This window comes from Siphateles boraxobius, unplaced genomic scaffold (assembly GCF_051911475.1).
Source record: "Siphateles boraxobius isolate OS27281-9 unplaced genomic scaffold, OSU_SipBor_1 68, whole genome shotgun sequence".
In the NCBI taxonomy this organism is placed as follows: domain Eukaryota; kingdom Metazoa; phylum Chordata; class Actinopteri; order Cypriniformes; family Leuciscidae; genus Siphateles; species Siphateles boraxobius.
Window position 1 is genome coordinate 10,801,537 of NW_027509195.1, and position 21,444 is coordinate 10,822,980.

The 21,444-nt window shown below is 36.3% G+C and overlaps 2 protein-coding genes across 9 annotated transcripts in view; one reads left to right on the top strand and one right to left on the bottom strand.

Annotated features, from left to right (window-relative positions):
• phf1 (PHD finger protein 1) overlaps nt 1–7,270 on the bottom strand; it is a 20,481-nt gene extending 13,211 nt beyond the window's left edge. For 2 of the 7 annotated variants that reach the window (XM_077214687.1, XM_077214684.1), the window contains exons 1-3: nt 7,134–7,270; nt 1,761–1,839; nt 1,498–1,579 (exon numbers count right to left, since the gene is read on the bottom strand). In XM_077214687.1, coding sequence (XP_077070802.1) covers nt 1,498–1,579; nt 1,761–1,839; nt 7,134–7,150 — 178 coding nt within the window. In that variant the 5' untranslated portion in view covers nt 7,151–7,270. Of the gene's footprint in view, nt 1–1,497; nt 1,580–1,760; nt 1,840–2,227; nt 2,731–7,133 lie in introns of those variants that run through there. The other 5 variants (XR_013197011.1, XR_013197010.1, XM_077214685.1 and 2 more) reach the window with 5 other exon arrangements.
• rgl2 (ral guanine nucleotide dissociation stimulator-like 2) overlaps nt 6,081–21,444 on the top strand; it is a 27,399-nt gene continuing 12,035 nt past the window's right edge. Inside the window, exons 1-5 of one of the 2 annotated variants that reach the window (XM_077214682.1) lie at nt 6,081–6,443; nt 7,158–7,326; nt 18,854–18,901; nt 19,984–20,067; nt 20,153–20,319. In XM_077214682.1, coding sequence (XP_077070797.1) covers nt 7,168–7,326; nt 18,854–18,901; nt 19,984–20,067; nt 20,153–20,319 — 458 coding nt within the window. In that variant the 5' untranslated portion in view covers nt 6,081–6,443; nt 7,158–7,167. Of the gene's footprint in view, nt 6,444–7,157; nt 7,327–17,722; nt 17,977–18,853; nt 18,902–19,983; nt 20,068–20,152; nt 20,320–21,444 lie in introns of those variants that run through there. The other variant, XM_077214683.1, reaches the window with a different exon arrangement.

Genomic DNA, 21,444 nt, shown 5'->3' on the forward strand with positions numbered 1-21,444 from the left:
AAACCTGAGAGCTTTCTGTACCTTCATTGACAGCTAAGCAACTACCACTTTCACGCTTCAAAAAGTTCATAAAGAGATATGAATTGAGCGGTTAAGTCAAAATTATCTGGAGAGACTCGATCGCTTTATATGATGAACAGATTGAATGTAAGCTCATGCCGTAATGACGGCAATTGACGCCTCTCGCGGTTCAAACAACTGGGCAACCGTGTTCATCATTTTGTTGTGCGTCAAGTTCAAGGGTTACTCTTTTGGCGTAAATCAATGCGTACGGCCCTTAATTAATTTAATCAAAGAAAGAACTTTATTAACCCCCGAAGAGGCGTGGAGCACTTTAATCATGAATAGATGCACTTTGATGGACTTCCAAAGACATATAGCCATTCACTCCCGTTATAAAGCTTGGAAGAGCCAGGACATTTTTTAATATAACTCGATTGTATTCGTCTGAAAGAAGAATGTCATATACACCAAGGATGGCTTCAGGCTGAGTAAATCATGGGCTAATTTTCATTTATGGGTGAACTATTCCTTTAAGGTGTAAGTGAAGACTCAACAGTGTAATTATAGAAGTAATTACAGAAATTAATTACAGATGTATTTACATGCATGCATTTTTTAAATATAAGTACAGTGTAAAAACTTATAATATTCATTTAAGTGTTAGTACCTAGTAGTTAAAGACACCTAATATAAAGCGGGACCAACAAAAAATACATTTTTTAAATGTTAAAAAAGCATCCCAATGAGCCTGAGACAACAACACTGGCTCAACCAATAGTGTGAGTTTGGGGCGGGACTATATGTTTGATCGACCAATGGCAGAGAGGAATAGTTTTAGGGAGACGGTTTTTATTTTTTGTATTTTTTTATTTCTTTTGCAATTGCATTTGGGGACATTGTGATGCAACAGGAAAAAAAATCGAAAAAAAATGTAGTACAAAAATTGAAGTTAAAATAAACTTTTATTAGAAGTCTTATTAGTATTTTGTAAATCACTCCTAATTCTTTCACAAGGCGTAATTTCTGATGCTATATCCAGGGTTTATCACAAAATCTGTCTAGAACATGTCTGGGTCATATTTCATTCCAGAACAAAAAGAGATATTTAAGAAATTATATTTTTCTTATAGAACAAAAAGCCTATTTTTCACCACGTTTATTTTAATAGCACATTTTGCATCCAAAATCTTATTATTGTAATGCAAAAAAAAATCTCATTCTCATTTCTATAAAGAAAAATAAGTAAATGATATATTACAGTATTTAAAGTATTTTGGAAATAAAGTAAAAAGAAATAATTAATGAAAAAATCTAAAGTGAAAGACATTCATTACATAGATAACAATTTAATGAAAAAATCACAACGACAATGAGAATTTAAAAACAAAACTCAACAGTCTTAAAAACAGCACACACTTGTTTTTATTTTTTTACTTTGGTTTTTGGAAGTTTTTACTTACTTTTTGAGTTTGAATTTAAAGTTTATCCACTTACATGAGTGGATGTCTTTCCTGAGGACCCAGAATTCAGAGTTATCTTCAAATCTGATCAAACAGCACTGCTTGACACTGTCCACCTGAAAAATAAATACAATACAGTTAAATATTTTAAAAAATACAAATAATACTACACTGATTTACAAAAAAAAAAAAAAAGCACAGCAAGTCACATAATTTAGAACTTGCAGTTTCCCTCTCTCTGCTAGTGTCTCTTTCTCTCTTCCAGACAAACTTTGAGAAAAAGAAAAACAAACTTACTCGTTTGACATTGCCAAGGTACAAAAGTCCATCGCTCCACCTGGCTAAAACATCCTCTCCTTCACTGACTCCCCCCATCCTTAAGAGCGCGGGAAAGAAATATCAAAAAAGATCCAGCGAGGTTAAAATGTGTTTCCACACAAGCAAAGAGCAGCAGCCTAAAGGGTTAAACTCTGTGCATAGCGACAGTATACAGTACAGTAGGATAAATGATGAAGAGTCAATGCACATTGCAGTGCCATACATGATCAAAAACACTGGCTGCCATATGCAACGAACCATAATATATGCAGATGCCACAACAATGCATGAAAGAGCGCACAATTGATTGCATGCAAAATGCATGCATTCCAGATGTGCATAGGCTAATCAATGCACACAACTCATCAGATCAGACACATATGATGGCACGCGCATGCACATATCAATTAACACGCATGACAGATCATACGTGGACGGGGATGTACCTGTGTTAAGTGTTCTGCTCTGCTGGGGTCACAGAGACGGGGAAGAGATGTCAGACTCACATGAAATGCCTGATGCCCGGTGTTGTTCTTCGTCTCAATCACTGTCCCGAATAATCGGCGCGTTTTGGAGAGTCGCGGTGGATCAAACGCGCGTCACTCAAGCAGTCAGTGCGCAACCGTCTGTCCGTCCGTCTTTCTCTCTGTCTGTCGGGACATGTTCCCAGCCCTCCTCTGTCTCTCGGTTGATGCTATCAAGCGTGTTTATCAGGGACGCGGCATGAGAATCAGCCCGAGAGAGACGCCATCATAATCTCTGCCTCTCTCTCTATCTCTCCTTCGACTTGTTGTGACGCAGACATAAAACACAGGGAGATGGAGAGGGAGGGAGATCCTGAAAACACCTTCACATCTGTACGACTGACCGACATCCCACCGGATTGAAAGCCGGCACGACCACCTGCGCGCGACCCCACAGCCGCTCGGCCGATGCGCACACGCACAGCGGATCATTAGGGAAAGTTTGGGGATGTAATTAGTCCAGCAGAGCCGCGCCGCGGACTTTTTGGACTGGAGAAAGTTTGAAAATGCCCTTGGGGGCCAGCAAAATTATGTGGCAACGCTGTTACGCGCAGCATTTCTTGAAAAAGAGATTTTCATGGAAATGTTTGAGCCTACGTCATAAAAAACACACAATTTTAACCGATATGAGGGTTGAGTGGGAACACGATGATGATAAATTATAAATAAATCAGTGAGGGTAAATAATAATAATACAAAATTCAAAAAAGAAACGCTTATTTACAAAATATTTATTTAAAGTAAAATGTTAGACTATTTGATAAAATGCTTTGCATTATGCATTTTTTAAACAAAATTGTGTATTTGTTGCAATAAATGAACATGAAGCACAAAATGTCAGTGCAATATATACTATATTATTAATTATCAATAACTTATACATGCACACATTTATATATACATAATATATATATATATATATATATATATATATATATATATATATATACGTGTGTGTGTGTGCGTGTGTGTGTGTGTGTGTGTGTGTGTGTGTGTGTGTGTGTGTGTGTGTGTGTGTGTGTGTGTGTGTGTGTGTGTGTGTGTGTGTGTGTGTGTGTGTATCTAATAATAGATATTAGATATAAATTTAATAATTTATTCACCAATTAGATCATGATGGTCAATTAACAGTTAAGTCAGGCAGGGTGTCAGTTAAATGTGCTTCAGCGACTTTTATTTTTTAATGTATTACTATATTATTATAATTATTGCAGTTATATAAAATTATTTTACATAATATACAGGCGAAATAACTGAGACACTTTTGTTTTACATGTTTATCCTCTTGAAGACGAAATTTGTTTCATGTTGCAAAACAGCCGACTGGTAACACAAGTAAATGAGGTAGATCAAAACAAAAGAAAATAATGATATATCAAACACAACTGTGTAACACATATTGTGTGATGATGGTAGTGCAGGAATGTTCAAAATGGCCTCTGGCGTGTCTTTTGTAAAGTGGTTTTCTGAGAGTCCAGCAGGGGGCGCAAACACAAAAGATGCAAAGAGACTGGCTTCGTTCGTTCCTTTGTCAAATTACAGCTAACTCAAAACAGTCTGCATTCAGTACCTATTAGATTCTTTCTAACTTAGTGATTCTTCATACAAACATGAAAGAGTTTTGGGTAACAACATACCTTTTGTATGATAAGTTACCATGCCATTTAGAGAGCAGGCCTAAAGAGCTTGATAGGAGTAATAAATTATTCATAAGCACCAAACCACTGTTTTAATTAGTCCACTCAAACGAATTGAATGCATAGCTCACATTACCAATGCTTTTATTCACCATGACATCCTTTTAATAAACCCAGAAATCTCCCTGAGATGCTGAAGTCTTGCATAACACACAGCTTCTAACTCCCTAACAGATGGATAGTGACGAACTGAGGGTCACAATATGGTTTCTTGTGCATGTACAGTCGCTTTGTTTTAGAATGGAAAATTATGAGCTTATTCATAAACACATAATTTAAAACCTGTTGTAATTTCCAGACATTTATTGATAGAATAAACAAAACATGTAAGAAGTGCTTAAACAAACATAAGGTAATTCTATTGTTTTTCTGAATACCCTTAGGCTGCTAATTTATGCCATATGTGGAGCACTATAACTGGAAATAAATGATAATAGACTGTAGTATGATGTTTATTTGTTGGCTAAAGCAATTGATTGTTTTCCACTGCACTGTTAACTTTGCATGCTATTTTTTGTCCTTGTTTTTTGTTGTCTTCTCTTCAAGGCTTTGCCATAAAAATATTGCAAGGTCAGAGTGGAGTCCACAGCTGACACTCTGCTCAAGGATTAGCTTTAAATAATCACCCTGCAAGGAACTGCCCAGCCATTCAAAAGCATTAATCATTTACATCAAAACTTCAACACCACTGGCCACTTAAAATTCAGGCCGTGAAACAACACCAGGCAATAAAATACAACCTTGACAACGTGTGAGGGTACACACGCGCACGCACGCACGCACGCACGCGCGCGCACACACACACACACACACACACACACACACACACACACACACACACACACACACACACACACACACACACACACACACACACACACACACACACAGCTAAATGGGACTTTTTATTGACAATCTCTTCAATAAAGCTATATTTATAATGTGCTTTGGTGGTTGAAACATAACATCGAAATCAAGATATTAAATTACAATTTATATAAGAACATTTTTGCTATAGCAAGTTTTTTCTTTTTCCATTTTCCATTTTCATTCACTCTTGTCCAGTTCACTTAAATAGTCATATTGTATTAATTATGAAAATACTAGTCAATGTTGGCCCTCAATTAATATGAGGTCATAAAACCATCATTGTATAATGATTATATAACAAATGAGACAATTAGTTATTGGACAAATAGTTACAGGGATAGTTAGCCTACAAAATATAAAATACAAATAATTGCAGAAAACACCAATTATATTTGAAATAATATTATTTTATTTGAGATGAATGAGGGAAATAAAGTGGCTGTAGGAGCAGCTAAAAATTAGGTAACACATCATTTTAAGGTGACGTAAAGTGGCTGGAGTAGCATAAATATTTGCAAAATAACTGCAAAATAAAAATAAATTTTATTTTTAAATATATTTTATTCAAATGGTTGAGAGGAAAAAGTGGATAGAGTAGTGCAACATAAAATGAAATAATAAAATACAATAAAATAAAGGTAATTGCAAAATAATAACATGCAAATTATAGTTTAAAATTAAAATAATTTTAGTACATATGAATGAGGGATATAAAGTGACTGGAGTAAAGCAGCAAAATAAAAAAATGTGTATATAATAAAATAAGTAAGTAATTCCAAAAAAATAACAGATGATCATTTAAAAATAAAATTATTTTATTTCAGATGAATGAGGGAAATAAAGTGGCTGGAGTGGCAGCAAAATAAAATAAAATAAAAAATAAAAATAAAAATATTTAAAAATATATTTAAAGATAAAATATTTTTTATTCAAATGGTTGAGAGGAAAAAAGTGGATAAAGTAGCAGTGCAACAAAATAAAACAGAACAAAATTACAGATGAATAAGTGATATGTTATATATATATATATATATATATATATATATATATATATATATATATATATATATATATATATATATATATATATATATGCAGTAGAGTCAAATAAAATTTTAAAAAATATTTAGAGTAGATTAAGTAGAGTAAATTAAGTAGAGTAACTATGCAGAGCGTCAAAAATAAAGACTGCATGTAGGCTATGCGTTGCATTGGGAGCTTCCAGACAGCTTAAGCTAGTTCTGTCGCGACGCGTCCGGTGTGTAGATCAGCGACGCTGCTGTGAATGCCGTGAAGAAACTCTGAATTTACCGGGCGACGCTTCTCATCAGTGCGTCCAGCCAATGACCACACGCGCTGGAGCAACAGCAGGAACTGCGCCCAACGCGCCGCTCGCGCGTCACCAGCGCACTGAACGCAGACCTCACCAACACGCTCAGTTTACAGCCTTCATCGGGCCGATAAGCGTTGACGGGTGAAGCAGGAGAGGAGAGATATGGAGGCACAGAAACGCTGACTTCCGAGGAATCTACACGCAGGGGCGGATGGACGTGATATCGGTCTCCTAACAGGTATTTTTGCGCTTCGGTCTGGCGGGATCGCGCAGAGGTGTTTTGTGCCTACGAATGTAGAGAGAGGATGTGCTTGTGCTGTCCTGTATGAGGGATGTTACAAACTGTAAGTTCACGAGAGAAAAGTCATTAATAAAAGTGTGCGAGACGTACTTTGAGCATTGCTGACATTAAATGGCATTATATGGAAATTTGTTCTTGGGTACTTCCCTGTTAGATTCAGTAAACTGGAAATAACGCAGTTAAGCTGAGGGCTTTACGCAGGGTTAGAGACAGATGAAAGAAAGCTTTATTTTCCTGTTAGGTTTGACCTAATTCAGACTTGTTTTGCACACTAATACATTATCCCTGACTAGTTAATGGATGCATTCAAAAGAGCAGTTAAAAATGTGTCTTGTTTATGAACTTGCACTTGTTTGAAAGACCTTAAAGATTTTGGTTATTGCTGTTTGTGGCAGTGGCACTGAGTTTTGATGGTGAGCTGCGCTCTTCCATCCGTCTCTTCCTGAAAGAGATCTCTATCTGAAGCCTAATATAAATACCAGTGAGGGCAAGGAGACGAGGCAAGGGAGGGACCTGAATTCAAATTTGAAGCTGTCTCTTGGCAAAGGGAAATGTAAATGATGAAAACAAATGATCTACCAGGGCGAATGACTCCCTGTTGCTGCTTGATGATCCTCTCCAACTGACCTCAGTTTTCTTTGCATGGGCCAGCGGCACCATCATGCTCCCCCGCAGTATGAGAACATCTGGAGTCGAGCTGCCTGGAGTGGGTTCGAGAGAAGTGCCTCTCATTGGGTATCGACCCCTACAGCCAGAGGTCGACGGACCACCGGATCAGCTGTGGAAGGAGAATGAAAACAGGGATGCAGATCACACGCAGGTAAGATGGCAATGATGTCATGATTCACTCATTATCATCATTAATATATTATAATAATATAATGAGGAGGGATCATTTGGTAGGATCGAATACAGGAATAAAAATGGACAGTTAGTAGTGCTGTGTCTGTCTAACCTGCAGGGAGAATGTAAAATCAATGCTTACTAAGAGGCCAATGTGCTTATAAATGAAAAACAAAAGTGAAAAAATGCTTGTGGTCAGTAAGCTTTTTTTTTTTTTTAAAGAAATTCAGACCCGTCGCTATGGGCGGGCCATAGGGGGCCGGGCCCGCCCCAAAAAATTTTAATATTATCATAGTTGCTAATTTTGTGTTGCATTCTTTATCATTAAAATATTAAAAATATAAAGAAACAATGGTGTGATTTAGTTTGATTGATGGGAATCTACACTGCAACAGCCTATCACGGCCTTACAAAAGAACGGTAGGCTACGTACGTGACGTAAGCCGCTCAACAGTTACCGCGCATTTTTGAAAGCTGTTTCAAAACGAGTTTTCGCCGGCCAACTCGCTTCAGTTCCTTCCGAGTGGAATGATACTTTGATGAGGAGGTTCTGCTCGGAGAAACGCTTCCTCCAGCTATACTGGGACTGGAGAGAGGACAGCACTGCCTCAACTCATTCAGTTTATCTGTGCGAGTGTATTTGCATGTGTGTGTGTGTGTGTGTGTGTGTGTGTGTGTGTCATGGCAATGCATATCTACGGTGGCCGAGAGAGCTCAACGTGCTGCAACTTAAGAAAATGCATGCAAATAGTAAAAAACGCATGCAAATAGAAAAAACTGCATGCAAATAGTAAAAAACGCATGCAAATAGAAAAAAACCGCATGCAAATAGTAAAAAATGCATGCAAATAGTAAAAAACGCATGCAAATAGAAAAAACTGCATGCAAATAGTAAAAAACGCATGCAAATAGAAAAAAACCGCATGCAAATAGTAAAAAATGCATGCAAATAGAAAACAATGCATGCAAGTAGAAAAAAACATATGCAAATACAAAAAAACGCGCAAATTAAGAAAACATCTTCATCAGTTTCACAACACACGTGTGCTCCAAATACTCACAACACAACCAAATACAGAAACGCACTGCAAAAGTTCACAACACAACCAAATACAGAAACGCCTGGAAATAATACAGACCACAACGGAAATGTTTCCCGGGGGAACCAAATAAGTGACGAACCGGACTGGGACATGCGTACCATAGACAGTATAAGAAGTGGACAGAGCCATCTCATTGGAACTCAGTTGAGACAGTTGAAGCCCATTTTTAGCGATTTTTTAGCACTTCCGTTCCTGACGCGCAGACTCAAACCAACTCAAACTAAGCTTGATGACGTGAGCAACCTGTCTGACAGACGTAAATCTTCTAGTAGCTGTGCGTGAAAATTGCCAACGTTAATCACTTCATATGTATTCACTTGCCACATACCGAATTATTTCCAATTCCCCAAAAACGTTGTTGAAATATTTTGTCCCGTTGCTTTTATGGACTCATTATCTATGGGCTTCTCCCTTGACGGGACGTCCCCCCGATTGCCTGCGAGCTTCTCCTCCTGTCTATACGGTAATGTCTCTATTGTGCGACAAAAAGTCGCGTGGTTATGACACAATCGTTAGCCTGTTTTTAACAAAAACGGCTTCTACGGGGCCATAACATAAGATACAAAGTAATGGAGCCTTTTATACATTGTCGTGTTTATTTAGAAATATATAATGGACAAATGAAGTCTTTGGACGCCTAAGATGTAAAGTTATTCGCTGTCAAAGTGACGCCAAAATGAATGGGAGTCAATGGAATGCTAACAGCAGGTGAAGTTCTGCTACAATGGCGGCTCCCGCGAGGCTTCAACTTCCGGCTGATGGATTACCCCCTTGGTGCGTACAGGTCAAAATTCTGCTTTATTTTATGTTATTTATTTTAACTTTGTTTTTTTCCGCAAAACTTACAGAGATTACATTTTTATGACATACAACTTGTATACAATATACAAAATGTATTAACAATATGTTCAATGTCATCAGAATACAAATGAGAATAGAGCAATGAGCTGAAAACTAAAATAAATAAATAAATAAAAAAAGAGAAGAAGAACATGAAGGAAAGATATTAATTTATACATCAGTTACACTGTAGAGTTTCATGTTATGTTTAAATTTTCATAAAGAAATGTTTCATAAGAAATGTTAGGTAATGTAGGGGAAAGTTGAGACACTGACACAGATATATAACGCATATTTAAAAAAAAAGTAAAGTCAAAATAAAAAAAATACATTTATTTGCAACCGTTATGTTAACAGCATTATATTTCTGTCATCAGAACAGCTATTCAGCTGATGAACAACTGCTGCGTTGTCATGGGAACATCCTAGGTGAAAATAATGAGGAAATTACTTTTATTTCGTTGCTCCCTTCATCAAGTGCGATCCAAACGGCTACATAATGGCACACTAGTGCCAAGCTCACTCCAAAGTCCCACTCTGCCGTCTGCCCTTCGAAGGGAGTAGGGCATAGGGATGCTCACGAGCAATAAGCACGTCTCCGCCGGGTTCGTCACTTATTTGGTTCCCCCGGAAATATTTCCGTTGTTGTCTGTGTTATTTGCAGCCATAGACAGTAGTTTGCAGCGCGTTTCTGTATTTGGTTGTGTTGTGAGCTTTTGCAGCGCGTTTCTGTATTTGGTTGTGTTGTGAGTATTTGTAGCACATAGGTGTTGTGAAACTGATGAAGATTTTTTTTTAATTTGCAGGTGTTTTTTTCTATTTGCATGCGTTTTTTACTATTTGCATGCGTTTTCTTCAGTTGCAAGACGTTGAGCTCTCTCGGCCACCGTACATATCCCTCTGTTGACTGCTTTAAAATGCAATCTTTGAGAGATGTTTCTGGTGTTACATCTAATATGTTGTATAGTCAAGTGTTTTATGGATATTCATAATATTGCTTCTGTGTAATGCGGTGTAGGCTATAGGCTACCTGGTCATATTGCTGTTGGTTATATGTTTAACGTGATGATTACGTGCTGCGCGACTAGAGTTGATTATTATAAATATACATACTGTAGGCTAATAATAATTGTGCCCCCCCCATACATTTACATTTCATATGCCCCCCTTAAGACTGAGGTCTGGCGACGGGTCTGAAGAAATTACTGTAATACTTTTATTCAGCATCAGTTTAAACATTTATAATGTTAAAATATATTTAATTTCAAAGAAATGCTGTCCTTTTGAACATTCTATTTATTAAAAAACCTGAAATTATTACGTTTAGAATATTCTAAAACGTCTAAATATTTAAGGTAAGGTAGGCAATGTTTGTTTGTTTTTTTACACTATCGCTGCATCTGAATATGCCTTCTTCCATACTATAAAGTAGGCAAAAAACAGTATGTAAAAAAAGCCGTAGGTCACATGACAGTAAGAACATGGCGGATGAAGTACGTCTGAGATTCATCCATACTGTATACTGTATATAAACACTGCCCGGACAAAAAAGTCGCTATTTGGATTTCAATAGGCAAATGCTTAATAGTCTATGATATGCTAGAAACATAATAATCCCTGGAAAAATGATCCAATCATAGACTCTTAAGCATTTGCCTATTTAAATCCAAAAAGCAACTTTTTTTTTGTAAAAAGTAAGTTTCAAACCAAACTTAGTACCCAATATATAGTACGTGATTTTAGGATGCGGCATATATCATTATTGTTACCGTTACAGTTATCGTCCTTGGTGTGAACAGGACTTTATATTATTTTTTACACCCATATTTACACAAAAGGGGCATTTTTGTCAGCTTCTAGGACATTTTTGCATTTTAAAGTTCTGGTTAACTTTTATCCTTGGTTACAGTACATGAATACAACCAACAACAACATCATTTCTACCAAAGTGAGACAAATATTTCTTTGACCAGGTCTTCCTCATTGGGTTTCCTTGCTTACCCTTATAATGCGTTTCTATGCCTAAGAGAAGGGCACACATTTTTCATACAATACATATGTTTTGTCTTACTGAATGCATTGGTGTTTTGTGTCTTAGATCAGCTTTCACTTGTGTATTAAACCTTGAAACAGGATATTCAGCTGAGTTGTGACCCTTTCACTTTAGTGTTTTCATCTGAACTGTTGAATGCTTCGTTCTCATATAAGGAAACTGAAGCTACAGTTGGTTGGTTCTTGGAAAAGCTGCTTTTGGTTTGACTGAAGGAGACAGTAACAAGCTGCAAATGTTCGTTTAAAGGGGATCTATTACATAACTAACTGTGGTGATGTAAAGAGGCCAGGCTGAAAGTTAATAAATTCAAATACACTCATCTGGTGCTCTCTGATTGACCTGCTTTCTGTTTGTTTTAGCCTGAACTGTTTTGTTTCAGAAGTACTACGGGGTGGTGAGTTTCTTATCAGTCTAAGGCAAAAGCTCTCGTGCACAGCTGATTGTGACCCCACCTGGTATTCTCTCATGCTGTCTATACACCGTCAGCTGCTGCAGGCGGGTTTGAGATTACATGTCAAGTAGCTTACATACATATCAAGTGTTCCCTTAAAATCAAAGGAGCTTTCAAATGAGCCATGGCCACTTATTATACACTTTATTAAAGGGGTTATGAATTGAGAAATCAAATTGTCCTTGATCTTTTGGCATATAAGAGGTCATTGCACTATAAAAGTATCCTGCAAGTTTCAGAACTGAACATTTCCTTATTAGTTCAAAAACAGCTTTTATTGCAGCCAAGCTCAGAAAACGACTCGTTTCGGATTTTGTCACATTATTACGTCATAGCGCGTCGAAAGACCGCCTCTGCAGAAGAAGATCAACGCCTACTTCTACATCATTGCCACTTTAGCCCCGCCCACCAATTTGCACATATCATGTAGTAGTAAATAAGAGAAACACAGAAACACTCCAGCAACAAAACGATAGAGACGGATTACAAGACGTTTTGAAGTGGCCAGTTGTGGAAAAACACAGTGCCTTCCTTGTGATCCTAACATTAAGAAAGATGGATGAATTTTATATTTTAACGAAGTTCCAGTCAGATCGCATAAGTAAGACACTGTTTCGTTTGTTCGCTTCATTTTACTGTGGATTCGTTTTTAAACAAGACACAGTTTGAGTGAGACTGAAAATAAAAAATGAAGTACTAACTACACTGGATCCGAAAGAAATGCCGCAACACACAAGTGTGAGTAACAGTGTTTTTACCATGTGTCACTGTTGCTTCATCTGATACAGACTGTTTGATATGTACTGAGTATTTATACAGTAGCACCGCAGTTAAACTGGGAATACTTGTCATTTGCTGTTCTTTCCTTTGCTTCGTCATCTATGCGGTTAATGCATTGAATAATCGGATGCGGAAAATCCGATTATTTTTGTTATCGAAGCCAATCGCTGTAGCTCTGATTAAAAGTTTTAGTGAGCAAGATCCGTCTTGTCATCAGTAAGACATTACACATTTAATTTTACTTAAAACATGATGGTACTGCAAATGACAATGTTTACGTTTTTCACTTTAACGAAAAGATGAACTATGATTAGCCTTAAGTATAACAACGACAGTGTGACAAACAATGGTACATTCATTCATAATTCGGTTTACACAAAAAAAACGTAAGTCATCCTTTGTCAATTATAACTGTGGTGTTCAATTATAACTTCCTGCATATTTTAATATGGAAAACTGTTTCCCAATCATAGAGGAGGCCATTTACTTCCAAGTCTCGGATGTGGCACGCCCATCAAAACAAAGTGTTTTTTCAAAGTGTTTGAAAGACAGGGTCAATAAATAAATAAAAAGAAGAAGAAAAAAGAGATTAAAGATTAAAAAAATTAAGTAATAGAATTATTATTATTTTTCATAATAATAAATTAATTTACAACATAATTATATATGTAAAAATTTATGACACACACACACACACACACACACACACACACACACACACACACACACACACACACACACACACACACACACACACACACACACACACACACACACACACACACGCACACACACACACAAATATAATAAACAGAATATATATATAACGAATATAACAAAATGATATATAAAATAAATAAACATAAATTAAGTAAACAGTGCTTTTTATTTCATTATTATTAATAAAATGACAACAATTATAAATGTAAATAAAATAATTACATAATTATATATAATTATAGAATAACAAATCAAATAAACACAGAATATATATATATATATATATATATATATATATATATATATATAAATTGAATATAAATAAACAAATCAATTAAACTGCTTTTTATTTCATTATTATTAAAAAACACACATAGCCTTCAAGCATTCTTTTCAAAGCATTTAAATTATTAATATAAAAGTATATGTTTATTATTTATTTAATAATACTATTCTTTTGTTATTTATTTTATACATTTCAAAGTATTTCAGATCAAAATAGAAAAAAACAGTGCTTTTTCTTTAATATAACTGAATGAACATAATATATAATTTTAATATTGACTTATATTGGGAGAACCCAATTGAGAAAATTAAGAATATGTCACTGAAAACCCTATATTGATCAACAACCTGTAATCTGAATATTGAGCATGTGTCCGTGTCTATGGTGGTCAAGGCCCTGGACTTCTTTCTTGTCACAAAATCCTGAGTATTGACTAGAAATTGCTACACCAAGGTAAAACTCATTCAACACTTGGTTTCCCCGGTCTAAAAACAGAAGCCCTGCTGGCTCATACAGTTCACTGTAGTAACTTCCCTCCTGTACAGGTCACATGACCAGCTCACAGCTCTTTTGGTAAATAATGCAAAAGTCCACTACGAATCACACTGGCTCTTTTGTAGAGACTTGCTAAGATGACACAAAAGCAAGGCCAGAGTAGTCTCAACAGGATGAAACTAGATCCGGCCCTTTCTTGATTCTTTAATGACTGTGGCAGGATGCATATGTGTAGGTCAAAATGTGTTTGCAGTCATCACCGTGCAACTTCCTTGTGTGTGTGTCTGGGTGTAACACAAAAACAGAGAGAAAGAAGGAGGGAGGGAGGGAGATATGTTGAGGGTGGAGAGCTAGGAGGGCTAGATAATTGTTTAGCTAAAAACAAACCTCATCTGACCCAGTTTGTCTACAGAGCACTCATTATGTCCCCAGAACGGTGCACCGTGGGCCACATGAAGCACCGTGTGTCACGCAGAAACTGCTGCGGGGAAATGCCAGCACTGAATCGACCAAACCTCTCAGCAACAGTGTGGAAATGATTGACTGATTTCCATTAAGCTGCATTGTGGTCGTCAGTGGGAAGTGCTCAGAGCCAGTCACGGTGTGATTTCCATTTGCAGAGAAAGAGGAAAAGTTGGTCGATGCAGTAATAGATGAGAACACAAGAGGAGGAGAGATAAAGAGAGAGCGAGACAAGGTATTCATAAAGGAGGCAGAAACAATAGGTCTCTGTAAATGGCTCCCTTGTGATGTATTTACGATGCGTTTCAGTGAGAATGCAGCCGGCAGAGACATATAAGGTTTTTAAGGTCTGGGAGGTATATTCGCATTAGCAGGGGAGAACAGGGGCATCATAACTCACAGACTACTCGGAATATACCTGTCCTAAGGATGGCCCTGATTGCTAAACTAATTAATATTCATTCATTTTTTCTCCCACTGTTCAGGAATAATATGTTTTTAAAGCAAAAATCTTTAAAGGGATAGTTCACCCCAAAATGTACCCTATTAAGGACTCAAATATAGTATTGACAACCGCATTCTGCTGCAGTATGAACTTGGCATGTCATTATCACGCTGACCTGCTTGTTACTAAAAGAAAATGTGTTTGTTTACAATTGCCTTCTGTTACAATTGGCCCAATCTCCCCTACTAAGGAGCAGAGAGGATAGTAAACACAGAGCAGCTGAAATTGTCTCTGGAAATTCTATAGAGGTTTTCTTGTTCACCCGCCCCTGAGGCTAACGCTTGTGAATACAGAGACTAAAAGCGTTTGACGGAGAGAGTAAGAGTGTGTGGGGGGAGGAAGGGCAGCATGACATGACAGCATGTCCTGTTTCCTGTGTTTGTCCAGTTATTATGCACTTCCTGCTGCCTGAGAAAAGACCTGGAAACTCACAGCTGGTTTAACCTAATAGCGAAACAAAAACTTTTCAAACTTACCCAAGAGCAAGTGTGGATTTCACAACATTAAATTAACAGCTACTGTAAAAGTGTGTGATGAGCTGTAAAAATGAGCTGATGAGGTTAATGCCAAACCTGACTCAGAGAGGATTGGTAAATGGAATCGAAATTACGAACTTTTGCTCCTTGTGTTGTATATATCAAAGAATGACTCACTATAACAAAGCAAATACACCAACCTAACTATCTACAAAATGCAAAGACACAAACTTTTGATGGATACAATTAATCGATTTGACAGCACTAATATATATATATATATATATATATATATATATATATATATATATATATATATATATATATATATATATATATATATATATATAGGGCAGTCGCCAGGGTGTTGCTATGCTACAAATTGCAAAGCAGCATCTTGGCAACCACCAATCTACATAGAGTAGCAACATGCTAGAAAGAACACAGAGCACTCTAGCAACTGCATAGCAACACACTACAACTACTTAAAAACCTCAGAAACTGCATAGCAAAGCCTTAGTAACTGCCCAGATTCAGAGTGGATTTTAGCAGATTGCTATACGTTCTGGATGGTTTCCAAGGTGTTGCTATTCTACAAACTTTAGAGCAAGACCTAGAAACTGCACAGCAACAATAAAAAAAACACTCATAAAACCCTAGCAATTGCATAGCAACACCCTGACAACCACACATAACACCATTAACATGGTGGTATAGAGAGCTTTGCATGGGTTCTGCAGAAAATGTAAATAAACTATATTAAATAAACTATATATAACTAAAAACTATATATTTATTTTGGAATGAGATGGATCTTTCACCTTTTTTAATCAAACACCCATACACAACAATTGCAGGGGGAAAAAAGACAAAAGAAAAGAAAAACCTTGATTGAGGTGATCAAGGGATTTGTTTCAGCCAAGTTTCAGTTCAGCTTAGACTAATATAACTTCATGTCTGTGGTTCCCCTGTGGCAGTGGCTCACACCGTCAGCTGAATCATGGAACTCATCTGTTTCATTACATATAAACAACACTATAATAAAAATGGGTTGTAATCAACGTGGTCAATGCACATCGCCCTCAGGACTGCATGGAGTGTAACCAAAGCCCTTACACCTGCACAGCATGTCACCCTCTTTATGTCAATATGTGCTTTTGGTCGAGTATCCCTTTTAGATAAACAGGTGTTGCCCCGTGTTTTATTATCAGGCATTTGTCATGTCACGCATTGCTTTTTAAAGAAGATCTCTTTTAAGATCAGGCGTAGAACGATGGCTACAGCAGTAGACGCAAAGGTTGCCATTCTTGAAATCTGAAGCAATACAGTCAGTTGTATTTATTTACTCCGGCTTCATTCATTGCTTTAAACTTCGCCAAACAGGTTTATCAAGCATTTGTCTACATGTTTAACGAACAGGATGAGATCAGTCATATTTCCCCCCAAAATCGAAATAAGTCCTTATATTTGCATAAAGAAAAGAAAACCTATTTTTAGGATCATTTAGATATTTTTTTACATTATTTGCATGACAAAAGGACATTAAATGTATAATATTTGTTCATATCATATTTTTTATTTATATTTTTTTGAATAATTATAATTATTTTCCCCCAAAATCAAAGAAAGAAAAAGGAAGACTATTTTTGTGATTTTTTTTGCATTGACATTATTTTCATGATTGTGTGTATGTATATATATATATATATATATATATATATATATATATATATATATATATATATATATATATATATATATATAATATAGTATAGTGCATGATTTACATGGACTATTTTTATGCTTCCATCCATTTATGCTTTCACTGTGTGGAAGAAAACAGTGTGTTATGTAAAATATCTGCATAAATTTGAATTCCATAAAATAAATTATATTATATAATGTCAACCAAAAAAAAAAAAAGAATGCAGAAAATATTAATAGTCCTAAAATAGACTTAAGTTAAGGTAAATATACATTTTGATTTTGGGATGAAATATGACCCAGAGGTTTTGTGCTTCACCCTTGAATGAATGGAGGAGGAAGAGAGATATTGTGGTGCGAGCCTGTAACAGGAGTGCCCTTGTGACGTACGTGTGTGTGTGTGTGTGTGTGTGTGTGTGTGTGTGTGTGTGTGTGTGTGTGTGTGTGTGTGTGTGTGTGTGTGTGTGTGTGTGTGTGTGTGTGTGTGTGTGTGTGTAGAGGGGGTTGGCCTAGCGATAAGCTCAGGTGTGTTTGAAAGGCTCCATAACAGAGACAGTGAGATTGGACCGGGGACGACAGATTGACTAAGAATCTCACCGAATGAAATCAAAACCCATCTAAGAACAGCAGCTAGAAAAACAGATTAAATTTAACAGATGAAAAGGCCTGAAGGAAATGCAGTTTTCCGGCAAACTCTAAGGATTTCAAGGAAGTTGGCAAATTTCTGCCTGTCTGGACTCGCTGAGTTGAAGGTAGCATTTTTCCTTGTGTTGTTTTTCAATTTGTGGAACACACCACACTGAATGATTTTGAGCAAGAGAACTGGAACTGTGGTAATGTTTGAATGTTTGGTTTGCTTAGGGTTATGTTTTTTTTTTAAGTATCTTGAGTGCTTTGAAACAATTTAGCATTTAATGCAAAGGCAAAATAGCTGCCTTTTTGAGAAAATATATTAAATTTGTATTCAAATTGAACATTGATCTTAGAAAGTTATAAATGTGTGCCAGTCTTCCGCAAAGCATGTGGACGTCTCAGACACTTACTCATAACCTTGTCACTGGGTTTGTTTTTGGCCGTTGCCTCATGCATTTTTCATGTCGGAAAATCTCGGTCAGATGAGTTGATTAAATCAAAAGTATTCGAATACACACGTCAGCTACATGTTGAGACAGAAGTTTGCATGAAGAGATTTCTCTCCTACATTAAGTTTTTATTGGAGATAACATGTAAATGTGGCGCCTTAGAGCATTTAGGGTTTAAATGTCAAACCAGAAACATTGGCCATTCACGCTTACCTTGCTTTAAATGCAGCCGTTGTAAATTGTAAATTGTAAGTGGAGCTTTGGCTATAGCTAATAGCACAGCTGAATAACTGGGCTGATATTTAGCCATTTCGAGATGACTGCATCCTGACCAGCTCAGGGGTGGTACAATCTGTTTGTCCAACCAATGGGAGATGTGGAGAGTGTTCTGGAAACCTGTTGGAAAACAATTAGTTTTCACACTTGTAATTTATGTGATTGTTCAATCTCAATAATTAATTTTGCTAAATGTTTGCATTTAAAGTCTAAACAGTGTTTACATTCAAAATCTATGATGCACTTACATTTTCTGTCTGTGTTTTATTAGGGGGATCCATCCCCAATGAAGACCACATGGTACTGTCCCCTGGACCTGGTAAGACTACATATATATATATTTTTTCCAGCCTTAGTGCCCAATTCTGATTTATTGCTCAGATCTGATTTTTTTTTTTGGTTGGCTGTTCATATTGTTTTTTAAAAGAAAATGTGGCCAATATCAGATTCAAGTGTGAACTGATCACAGACCCGCTGACCCGCATGCACAGGAGAACAATAACAAGATGGCGCGTAGCACTCAGTCAGAACATAGCCTAAGATATATATATATATATATATATATATATATATATATATATATATATATATTTAAATAATTAATTTTGTTTAGCAAAGATGCATTAAATTGATCAAAAGTGACAGTAAAAAAAATCTATTTAAAAATGCTGTTCTTGTGAATGTTACATTTATTGAAGAATCATGGTTTCCACAAACTTATGAAGCAGCACAACTGTTTTCAACATTGATAATGATAAGAAATGTTTCTTGAGCAGCAAATCAGCATATAAGAATAATTTCTGAAGGATCATGTGACACTGAAGACTAAAGTAATTATGCTGAAAATTCAGCTTTGCATCACAGGAATAAATTAAATTTCAAAATATATTAAAATAGAAAACAGCTAATTTAAACTGTAATAATATTTTACAATATAAGAAACTACTTTCAAAAACATTAAAAAAAAATTACCAAGCCCACACTTCTGACTGGTGGTGTGTCTGTGCAATAATGATTATTTATTACTTTACAGATTACAGTATTCATTTAAATAGTTTTTTTCCACACCAGGATATTAAAATTTGGTATTACAGTTACTTTTTGCAGATTAAAATGGCAAGCAAAAACAAAACAAATTGTGATTGATCACTTTTCATGTCAGTGAAGTGGACAAGTCTTGGCCAAAATAAACTGCCAACTAGAGCAGACTTTAATCAAAAGTTTGGCTATACAAGACAAATAATTCTCGCAAAGAGCAAACAATATGTTTTTATTAATATGACCCAGAGCTCTCTTGAGGCTCTTAACCCCAAGATCTTGTAATAAGTGTACTGGAAGTCACTTTGCATAAAAATATCAGCAGAATGACTGCTTACTTACTCTGATCTCTCTCTGGTTCAGTCCACTGTGTCTGAAATGAAGGAAGACGGTATCATCTACACTGTGGTGGTGAAACAAGGGCGAGTTTCCCCCACCGTCCCACGGGTAAGTCCCATCTTCCTGAGTGAGGCTCAATGCTGTGTCATCATCCAGAAGTTCGGTCCTGACGTCTTCACCCCTCTCTTCCCAGTCCACAGCGTCCCGTTCTCAGCACGTCAAGGCAGGGACAGAGGAAAAGCTGGTCCTCCATCTCCTTCATTCCTTCTCCATGGGCGACTTCTCCTTCATCTCCATCTTCTTCTCCACCTATCGCACCTTCACCTCCACCCAGAGAGTGCTGGACATCCTGATTGACAGGTAAAGCACTTGTATAGTTAGAGAAATAGTTATAAAGTCATTGTCTTTCATATATCAAACACTGATGATACGTTTGCAATGACGATTGGTGATATTAAATTCAGAAACAAATACAGTAAACATAAAACTAAAATCAGTTGTGTGATCCTTTCTTGTTTTGTAATGTCTTGCGAATTAGTCTTGTCTTGTCAAGTGTTTTATTGTCATTACTCTACTGCGAATGGTGATGAAACGAGACACAGTGTCTCCGAACAGCATAGTCTAAACATAAACATATACCCTAAAATATATAGACTAAAATGCATGTTTTAGAAGTTTTAACTGAAAGCAACTTGTACTGGCATTTCTTAAAATATGTCAGTGCCATTGCTTTGTCTCAAGATGCACACCAGTAATTTTTTTTTAAAAGCATGTTTATAAAAGCTACTTAAAAATGCCCTAAATGAACTAAGGCCTAATCCTGGCCTAATCTAAGCCGTCTGTGAAACCGGGCCTTACTGTATGTCTTACAAGACATAACATATAGCATTGAATTTTGAATAAATTACCTGATTAATTTTAATGATTGATCACTCAAAAATGTTCACTGACTGAAGTCCCATTACAGCATTTTTTTGTATCACACTTTTCAACGTTTTTTTTCTTTTTCTAAAAGTATAATGCTGAATATTATTATACTTGTAAAAAATGGATGAAAGAAAATCATCAAATATAATCCTTTGTGTTCATTTAGTGAAAAACAGTGTGGAAAACTGTATTACACACACACACACACACACACACACACACACACACACACACACACACACACACACACACACACACACACACACACACACACACACACACACACACACACACACACACACACACACACACACACACACACACACACACACCAACTAAGATCAACATTCTCAAAAATATTGAGATATCAATATCACCCAACCTTATGTTCAACCCCATTTCTAGAAATTTGGGACAAGACACATTTTTAAAATGCAATAAAATCAATTATCTGTGATTTGTCCATTCTCTTGAACCTTTATTTGCTGATGAAAGTACAAAGAAAAGATTTCCAATGTTTTCAATGACCAACTTGAATGTATTTTGTAAATATGAAAT